The sequence below is a fragment of the Benincasa hispida genome, chromosome 9, assembly GCF_009727055.1.
Source record: "Benincasa hispida cultivar B227 chromosome 9, ASM972705v1, whole genome shotgun sequence".
NCBI lineage: Eukaryota > Viridiplantae > Streptophyta > Magnoliopsida > Cucurbitales > Cucurbitaceae > Benincasa > Benincasa hispida.
Window position 1 is genome coordinate 46,031,954 of NC_052357.1, and position 10,695 is coordinate 46,042,648.

At 33.5% G+C, this 10,695-nt stretch overlaps 1 protein-coding gene across 1 annotated transcript; it reads left to right on the forward strand.

Moving 5' to 3' along the window:
• The first annotated feature begins 1,363 nt into the window (after positions 1-1,363).
• On the forward strand, positions 1,364-2,595 carry LOC120087033 (probable long-chain-alcohol O-fatty-acyltransferase 5). The gene has a single exon (XM_039043878.1). The coding sequence runs from the start codon at positions 1,378-1,380 to the stop codon at positions 2,422-2,424; it is 1,047 nt and encodes a 348-aa protein (XP_038899806.1). The 5' UTR covers positions 1,364-1,377; the 3' UTR covers positions 2,425-2,595.
• The last annotated feature ends 8,100 nt before the right edge of the window (positions 2,596-10,695 follow it).

Here is a 10,695-nt window from a genome sequence, read left to right on the forward strand (position 1 = left end):
TCTTTGCATAGGACGCCCCCACTTGCATGTTTCCACATGAACGAATCGGGATCACTTTGTTTGTAGCACTTTATAATAATTGTAACATGTACAAAGTTGGTTGCATCCGATAGTATCCCAAGAATAAGGTACTCAACCTTATCCGTATATTATAGACCATTTTGGCTATTTACTTGAACTTGATACACTCTTATGTCTCCATATAAAGTTCTAGTACTCATGTAATAGCCATGGATCTTAGTTTATTGGATTTAGATTATTTCTAAAACGAAATAAGCAATTCAAACATTCAATAATAACTTTATTGAATCAAATTTCAATAATAATTAATAGAATAAGTTTATTGTTTGCAAACCACGAGTTTTAGGATATAAAACCCAACATTGGGTATGTTCAAACCTTGGGTATAGAATTCAACCTCATAATTCTTATAAAAAAAAGAAAGAAGCAAAAATCGGATAAAAGAATGAAAATAGAAAAGGGAATAAAAAAACTAGAGAAATGAAAGGAGAATAAAAAAACTAGAGAAATGAAAGAAAATATAATAAAATAAAATAAGGGGAAGAAGCAAAAACTAGAGAAAAGAAAATAAAAACAAAAGGAAAAAGCAAAAATTGAGAAAGAAAAGAAAAATTAAAAAAATTAAAAAAAAAAAGAAAGGGAAGAAGAAAAAACCAGAGAAAAAGAAAAAAAAAAGCAAAAATCGGAGAAAATAAAGAAAATAAAAAAAAAGAAAAAAAAAGAGGAAGAAAGAAAGGATAGAAAATGAAAAAAAAAAAAGTAAAAAGAAAAAATTGGAGAAATAAAAGAAAATTTAAAAAAAGGTAAGCAAGAAAAACTGCAGAAAGAAAAAAATAATAAATAATAAAAAAAAAGGGGGAAACAAAAAACAGCAAAAATGAAAGAAAAAAAAAAAGAAAAAAAATTGGAGAAAAGAAAAAAGTAAAAAAAGAAAGAAGAAGTTGTACAACAAGATAAGACAACAAAGGGAAAATTAAAAATTAAAAAAAAATACAAAAATTGACTAGTTAACACTTCCATATTTGCATATACGTTAAAAAAATGATATATTTTTAGATTTTTTTTCTTTATTTTGCTATTTATTATAAATATCTTTAATTTTGCACATAGTAAAATTGATTTTAACAATTTCAAAATAATTTCTAAAATAAACTATTACTCAATTGTCCAATCATACTTTGTTACAGAACAAATTCATCTTTTAAGTTTTTTTCTTTTGAAAAGTTATTTTACTTTACATATGTGATTAGTGAGATGTACAAAAGATAAGTACGTCAGATGTACAAAAGATATATATAAGTACGTCATTCTCTATATATATCAATTTTTAACTTCACACAAGCAAAAGCAACAGCCATGGATGGGGAACTCAAGAGCTTCATCAAAGTCTCCCTCACAATCATGGTGTCGCTATTATACTCTTATTTCATAGCTTCAAAGATTCCCAAAGGCAAATTCAGGCTCTTCTCTCTCTTCCCTGTTTTCTTTCTCTTCGCCCTTCTTCCCCCCTCTCTCTCCTCCATCTTCCTCACCGGCACGGTCGCCTTCTTCATCACTTGGCTCACAACCTTTAAACTTTTTCTATTTTCATTCAATTTGGGCCCTCTTGTTTCCGACCCACCATTGACATTCCCTCTCTTTGCCTCAGTTGCCTGTCTTCCAATCAAAATCAAGCCAAAAGAAACAGACCAAGATTATAAATATCTCAAAAAATATTCAAATCCCAAGTTGGGTCTAAATTTGCCCGCCAAAATCTTGCTCTTCGCCATCTTGATCGCCATCGACGACCGCATTGACCGGCTACGGCCAAATGCAAAGCTCTGCGTCTACTGTGCAACACTATATCTCTTTCTCGACGTTCTTCTAGGTGTGTCGAGTGCTTTTGTTCGATTGGCATTCGACAACGTTGTGCTCGAACCATCATCGAATGAGCCTTACTTGGCGACATCGCTCCAAGATTTTTGGGGGAGGAGGTGGAATTTGTTGGTGTCGAATACTCTGCGCTACGGCATTTACAGGCCAGTTCGAGCTGCAGTGGAGGGTGTAGTGGGGAAGCGGTTGGCGGCAGGAACGGGGGTGATGGCGGTGTTTGTCGCGTCGGGAGTGATGCATGAGCAATTGGTGTACTACATTACTAGAGAAGTTCCCACTTGGGAAGTCACATGGTTCTTTGTTCTTCAGGGGGTGTCTGTGGTGGTGGAATCTGAGTTGAAGGCGGTTGTGGGACGATGGTGGCGGCCGCCTGCGGTGGTGGCATGGCTATTAACGCTGACTTTTTTGGTCGTAACCGCTGCATGGTTGTTCTTTCCACCACTATTGAGGGCTGGTATTTTTGCTGGACTTCTTAGAGAATTAAAGATGGTGGAAGAGTTTGCATGGAAACTCGTTTTACGTTTATTTTAGAAAGGACTAGACTAAAAGAGCTTAAGATCAAGTTGGTAACTATGAAAATTGGAACTTGAACGATTAAATGTGGTTTAAATTGTTCGTTGTCGTGGAAAATTTATCTCCAAACTTATGAATGTTCATCAACAGTCTAGTTAAAATTTTTAAGTTTTGAGTTATTTAGTTGGGGGCTCACAATGGATTATTTTAAAACATTTTGTTTTGATTTGTACTTTAAATTGTCATAATTATTGTGTTATTTAATAATTCTTTAAATTTTCTTCATTATTATCTTATCCATTACACAAGAAAAAAATCTAAGGTTATTAGTGTAACTTGAACATTATGTTATTGACATACAAGAGAATCATGTTCAAGAAATAACCTACAGAATCTATAGTATATGGATAATTAGCTAGGTTAGGTATTTTATCTTAGTAAACACGATTAATATAACTCATTTTGTAGTTATTACAAATTATTTTATCCAAATTGTACATAGGGAGACATGTGAGTGGGTATCCTGTACAATGAGTTATTTAATATCTATTTATAAATTTTTTAATTGAGAAAATTAATATTTTACAAGATAATCAAATGTGACTCGAATTTAATCTAGAGTTAATTATGAACTTTTGTTTATAAGGGTTCATCCTTTAATTTGGATGGGTGAGAGTGTCGTCATATCAACCATTGTAATCGATTCGATAAGTTTACAATTTTGAGAATCAATAAGATAGGGGGTTAGTAGCATAATCTCACAAGATATCCACTTATTCGAGTACATAGCAGTATCCTTAAATGATGGTTTTAATCTAACTATTTGCATGAAAGATTAATAATGATTGAATGATATAGAACTAGTTAAACATTCAATCTTTTAATTAAACATGCAACCTAACAATCATCAATGGCCAATCAATAAGAATAAAACACAATATCATTAAAAAGCAATAAGTTCAATAAACATCCATGAAAAGGCTAAATTTAACCTAAATTCATAACAACTTCATTCATACCCTAAAACAAGCAACTTCATTGCACAAACATATTTTCATACATAAATTCAAACATAGATGTTAAAGAAAAGAAAGAGAACTAAAGAAGGACTCTCTTGAAGACTTCTTCGATCTTTTGAATTCTCCAAGCTCGCCTTGATCATCACCTCAGAAACTCGAATGGCCTCCAAAATATCCTTCAAATTCTCTAATTTTGTAGCTTAAACTCTCTTTTTAGCTCTCAAATTTTGTGATCCAATCTCTCAATTTTTCGTTTGAATTTTGTCTCCCTTTTAAGTGTTGAGAAGCTTCCAATTAAATAGGAGATAAAAAATTGGCCACTAAGAAATTTCCAAAATTGATGACTTTTCAAAATAGGAAAGTGGGCTACACTCTAGCCAACTTATCGTAGTGCAGGCTTGTGCTCATCGTCGCGCAGTTGCTCTCTGGGCATGGAATCGTAGCATAGTGTTGTGTTAAAGGTAGCGCAGTTGCGCTCAACATATGCCAATTTTGGGGCCTCTCGAGTCTAGAGCGTCGAGGGCGGTGCCGACCTAGTGGCTTGTAAAGTCGAGTATCATTTTCTGGGATCAAATTAATATTTGTTATTTTGCTATCTCAAAAATATGTCAATTTTAGCTAAGAAATCGAAATCGAGTTGAGTTTGTAATTTTATAAATTGATAAAAGAAAGCAATAGAAATGTATTGAAAATCCAAGATTAAAAGTGTTCTAGAGTAATGAGTCCATTGTTACTTCATTAGGTCTACTCTAGTCAATTTATGGAATCATGTACAAACTTCAAGCCTAAATCTTGAAACTTAATTCAACATTACTTTCTCTAAAAAATAACCTATTCTCATGCAACTTAGTTGATATTAATTTCTTGAAATCAAATTAAGAAACAAGATATTAAGATTTGTCATCAACAACTTTCACCATTAACCTAATTATTTTTATGGAAGATTAATAATGATTTAATGATATATAGATCTAGTTAAAAATTCAATCTCTCAATTAAACATTCAACCTAACAATCATCGATGACCAATCAATAAGAATAAAGCACAATATCATTAAAAAGCAATAAGTTCAACAAACATTCATGAAAATGTTAAAGTTAACCTAAATTCATAATAACTTCATCAATATCTTAAAACAAGCAAGTTTACCCCCTCATAGCTTGTACAAACGTGTTTTCATACATAAATTCAAGCATATTAAAGAAAAGATGTTAAAGAAAAGAAAGGGAGTCGAAGAAGAACTCTCTCGAAGTCTTCTTTGGTCTTTTGAATCCTCCAAAGCTCACCTTGATTGTCACCTCAAGAACTCGAATGACCTCCAAAATGTCTCTAAAATTCTTTGATTTTGTAGCTTAATGACTCTATTTAGGTCTCAAATTTCATGGTCCAATCCCCCAATTTTTCGTTTGAATTCTATCCCTGTTAAAGAGCTTCGAAATAAATAGAGATCAAAACTTGGCCACCAAGAAATTCTCAGATTGATAAATTTTTAAAATAGGAAAGTCAGTGCAAGTTTGTGCTCCAAGGAGCGCAATGGCACTCTAGCCAATTTATCGCAATGCAGGGCTACACTCATTGTCGTATAGTTGCGGGCGTGGAATCGTAGATTTTTGGGCCTCTTGGGTCTAGCGCGTCGGCCTAGCATCGTGACACTAATTTGACCTATTCTAGGGCTTCTTCTACTTTTCTCCACTTTTCTTGATGATTTTGATCTAGTTTTGACTCGGTTTGGTTCTTTTGACTTCTTTATCCTTTGTGGCTCATTTTGAATATATTTCAAATGATAATTGAATTTCTTTCATGATTTTGAATAATCCGAAAATTTAATTCATTAATAGATCTTTTCGAACCAATTAATTAGCTTGAGTTTTTGTAAATATTTAATTCGAAACAACATATTCTTTATTATCATAAAATTTTTTAAAAAATTGGTGTAATTGGTTGACATTCATAGATCAATAAATAAACTTTGTAAATGATAAGAGTATCACCTAAAGTTCAAATTTTGAATTCCAACCGTACATAAATTTCAATGGTTCAAGAAACTTTATATTGAAGTAATCAACATAAATAACATAAAAATTACAATTTTGATGAAAATAATTACAATAGATCTCCTTAATATGGAGCAAGCAATTATTTTTTAAAATTTGTCCAAATATTGATTTTATATAGCCATTAATAATATACATTTATTTTTTTCTAAAATTCAACTTAAGTATGTATTCTTAACCATGAAAACGTGGAACGCACATAGTATTCAACTAATCCCTTAAAATTCTTTTCCATATTTTTGTAAAGTCTCACTCTAAATCTAAGTATTTTTCATTACCATGTATTTATTGTAATCATATATCACAATTTTCCTTTGAATAGTGGAGACCCTAAGAGCCCATATACCATTTGATTACGAGGCCTCTGTAAGCCACACTTTAGGTCTTTTTTACTTGAACCATTTTAGAGGTATTTTCTATGTTTATACCATATACAATAAATATTCACAAAACTAGATTATTCTTTTAACAAAGAAATATATTTAGCCATATAAACAGTTCCACAACCATTATTTCACAAATGCCTAAAAACTATGCACGTTTCTTTAACAGAACAATTTGAAAACAATAAATGCATTTTCATTTATGGATTTTTAAAATCTTTCATCTTTTTAAATTAGTGATTACTGATTTTATTCCTTATGTTTTTCATTTTTGTCCACGATTTACTTTCATTTTCATGTATGATTCTAGGTAAATCTTTCTCATCGATACATTTTTGTTGTTATACTTCATTAGGTTGCAATAGAAAAATATAAATTATATACTATATTAATAAAACAATTGATATTCATTTATTCCCCATTATATAATATAATTTTTTATGTTAACCATATTAAACTTCATGCAAAAATCTGCTTAACGGAATATAGACTTTGTATGTAGTAATTCATATACCTATAGTTATGTAAAATAAAGGACTGATTTTAAGAGTGCCAAAATGGGCAATCTTTAGCAAAATCCAAAAAGAAGCCCAAAAAGAATTATAAAAAGGGCAAGAACTCCTCTAGCCCAAATGAAATGTCTAAAATTCCCAAACTCACGCAACCCGTCAAGTGTCCCAGATGCTCATCCGATTCAATCTTCTTCTTTTAAAATATCCAGATCCGGCAAAGACTTACACGTTATTCTTCTTCTTCATCATCGTCATCGTCGCCATCTTCTTCTTCTTCTAAAATACCCAGAACCATGCCCGTCCTCCTCCTCATTCTCCACGCTCATCATCATCATCATTCTTCTTCTTCTTAGTCTTCTTCTAAAATACCTAGACCCACGTATGTCCTCCTCCTCATCCTTCTTCTTAACTACCATATAGATAATGATAATAGCCTATCACTGTTAATCAGTGATAGATATCTATCATTGTCTATCATATTGAAATTGATAGAAATTTAGCACTGTTTACCACTGATAGATAGTGATAGAACTTTATCTTTGTCTATCACTAATAGACTGAGATAGAGTTCTATCTTCTTCTCCTTTACACATTGATAGTTGTCTATTATTGTCTATCAATGATAGATAGAGATAAAATCTTATCTTCTTTTTCTTAACCATCATAGAGATAGACATCTATCTAGACCAGTGTCTATCAGTGACGGACAACGATAGAAGTCCATCACTATCTATCACTGATAAAAAGTGATAGAGCTCTATATTTGTCTATCACTAATAGATAGAGGTAGAGTTCTATTTTCTTCTTCTTCACTATTGTAGAGATAGACATCTATCTATTAGTGATAGATAGTGATAGACTTATATCACCGTCTATCACTGATGGACAGTAATAGAGCTCTATTTTTATCTATCTCTGATAGATAGAGATAGAGTTCAATCTTCTTCTTGTACACTATCATGAAGACAGACATCTATCTATGTCCCCCTCCTCCACTTCCACTGTCATAGATAGAAAGTGATAGTAGTATCAATCAATATCTATCACTAATAGGCATTGATTGAGCTTCTATTAATGATTATCACTGATAAACAATAATAAACATCTATCAGTCTCTATCAGTGATAGACACTGATAAAATTTCATTAGTCATCCTCGCAATTGTGTTTGGTTTCTCATTTTTGGGCTTGTTCTTCAAGAGTTTTTTTAGAGATTTTTTTCGACTTTATCCTACAATCTTTTTCGACATCAACTTCAAAACCCAAAAAAACATAAAATAAAGAAAAATAAATTGTTGATAATGGCAAAAATGAAGAAGTTGTTCAAAGAATATTGATAATGTTGGGATGTATGCCCTAAAGCCTCTTAGTTAATAAGTTATTTGAAATAATTATTGATTATTTTATATATGCAATTTTCCATTGAGGAAAGATCCAAGGTTATTTTATATATCTTGAACAGTTATGGTAGACATATAGGTGAATCATTTTTAAGTTGATGGAATTGAATTCCTTATGCGGAAGCATGCGATCGCTATTTGTCTCAATTGTGTTATATAAATTTTAAATATAACAGTAACAAAACTATAAGATTAATCAAGCTATTAATGAATTCAAAGGAAAAGAATGTTACCTTTGAACACCAATACAAAACTCTAATATAAGATATGAAATAAATAGAATTAAACTTCTTTCATTGCTATGTGTAAAATATATATACACAATATATATAGATGTTAGCTCTAAAAAAGAGCTAATTTTATAGCCTTAATTTCCTATATTCGGATAATTCTTGGATTTTGTTGTCTCATTTTGTAGGAGAATTAATAACGTAGAGCTGAAATATGGAAAAGACAAAGAATCAAGTCAAAAGAGCGAAAAAAACTGAAGTCCAAATGCACTAAATCAAGTCGAGTTGAAAAAGGGAGATGTTGCCCTGCGTCAGTGATAACGGGTAGAAATGCACATTATTACAGTGCAAAGATATAAAACAATGAAGGATTGCGATGGTAAAAATATATAAAATCGTGTCCAAAAGTAGTAAGTTTAGAACATTGCGATCGCATGCGTCCACCGCATTAAAGCAGCTAATTTATGTATTTTGTGTAGAAAATGCGTTGGCGCAAGGCAGAATTGTGATCCAAGGAATTCAGCGTCCGAACGCATTAAGAGATTACGACCGCAAGGCTATGCGATCGTTTGCGTTCGCGAAAATCTGTTCAAGAAGGTGGCTGCATAAAGCCAGCGCATCAAGGTGAAAGCTTAATAAATCACGATGGGATAGAAAGTTGATGACGATCGAATCCGAATTTAGTTGACAAGCTGTTAACGACACACTGTAGCAAGTACACTCAACTTTTCAGTGACAATTAATCGGCGCATCAGACAGAGAATTAACGACATCTCATCAGTGCAATCATTTGAGAGAAAAAGCACTTCACCCTGAAGTTCTATAAATACCGAAGGCCACCTTTGTTAAAGGAGTTCAGTTTGGTTCTATTCCAGTTGAGCCATATAAAGAGCTCACCATACAGAATATAATTAGCCTTTGTTCATATTTTTCTTACATTTAGAAGGCGGAGGCGAGAGAAGAGAGAAGACGTTGAAAGATCATCCTGGTCAGCTCGAAAGAGTGTCAGGGAGCGTGGAAAACAGAGAGAGGGCCGACTCTTGCAAAAGCAAGAATATTCTTTGAGTAGAGTAGAGAAAAACAATGTAAAAGCCTTGGGAAGCAAGAAATTGTTACCAGGCTCCCTATCTTTATTTCCCATTGTCATTCTGTATTTTGATTTCATCTATAGAATGGAACCTACATTTCTACATCTGTTCACTCTCTTTACATTAAGCATGAGTAACTAAACTTTCGAATGGGTTGAAAAGTACTTAGCTAGCATGACCTAAGATCTTCATTTTATGCGATCATCTTGTCATATGTTGCGTCCATCACCTCTTTAGAGCTACTCAAGAGAGAGTCTAAAGAAAGAACCTAAGACTTGAGAGAGCTAGGTTAGAATCTAGACTTGAGAAAGCAAGATTAGATCTGCATAAGTAAGAGGTAGAGACTTAGAGATAAGCTCTATTTGCTAACATGCATCGCATGCACCCTAGAAATAGGTTATGGTAGTATGCGGTCGCCTTGTGTATGTGTGTGTCATTCATCATCGAATAGACAAGAATAGAAACTTAGACATAAATCTTATAGACATCATCGCATACATCGCATGCATTCTAAAACTAGGAGCTATAGCATTTGCATTGAGAGATGACTTGCCGTTGTATGTATGTGGCATGATCGTATAACATGAACGCAATCTTAGAAAGTGTTAGCTAAATCCCTTCTCAACCCATTCCCCCCGCATACTCATTATATCTTTGGTATTATTAACTCTTTTCTAAATTTCGACACATAGAACTTATACATTAAACAAACATACCAACCAACGCATTGTTTTATTTGTCACCGCAAGGAGATCTGAAATCACCGTCGCATACTGTCTCCTTAGTCCCTGTGTTTGACCCCGGGCTTACCAGGCAACTTTGTAGGATTTATACTTGGATCTGTCTAAGAAAACTTTCATGCACAACACATACACCACCATTGCATTATACACCATTATTTCATCACATTAACCACGCATCAAGTTTTTGGTGCCGTTACCGGGGACTACGACAATACATTGTGCTAATGGTAACTTTTTTATTTTCTTTGCAGACTCTCCATCTTTGTGCACTGCTTCACTTTAGGTAAGGGAAGAAGCGGGCGTTGTATGAGCGAAGGAAAAAATCCTTAGCCCAATTACGACCAGAGATTGAGAGAACTTTCCGAAGAAGAAGAAGAAACAGTCGCCAACGACAACAAGAGAAAGATCCCAATATGGCGGAGTAACCAGAAGATAGAGCACCAAATGCAAATAATATCATGACGAATCCAATCCTCTTGGCGAACGATCGCAACAGGCCCATCCGGGACTATGCGTTGCCCAACCTCTATGATTTCTCACCAAGAATCATGAGGCTAGCTTTAGACGGATCGAGGTTTGAGATGAAACCGGTGATGATGCAGATGATTCAAACTACTGGACAGTTTGGTGGTAGGCGTGGCGAGGATCCACATGTCCACCTCCAGAGTTTTATTGAGATCTATAATACGTTTGTGTTCCCAAACCTCTTCGCTGAGGAAGTTCGACTAACACTGTTCCCATTTTCGTTGTGTGACCAGGCACGAAAATGGGTTTATTCTCTCGAACCAGGGAAGATTACATCATGAGAACAGGTAGTGGAAAAGTTCATGAAGAAGTACTTCCCCCGGATGGAAAATTCC

Coding starts and splice junctions, on each gene's coding strand:
- LOC120087033 (XM_039043878.1), top strand. CDS start 1,378: ATGGATGGGGAACTCAAGAGCTTCATCAAAGTCTCCCTCACAATCATG.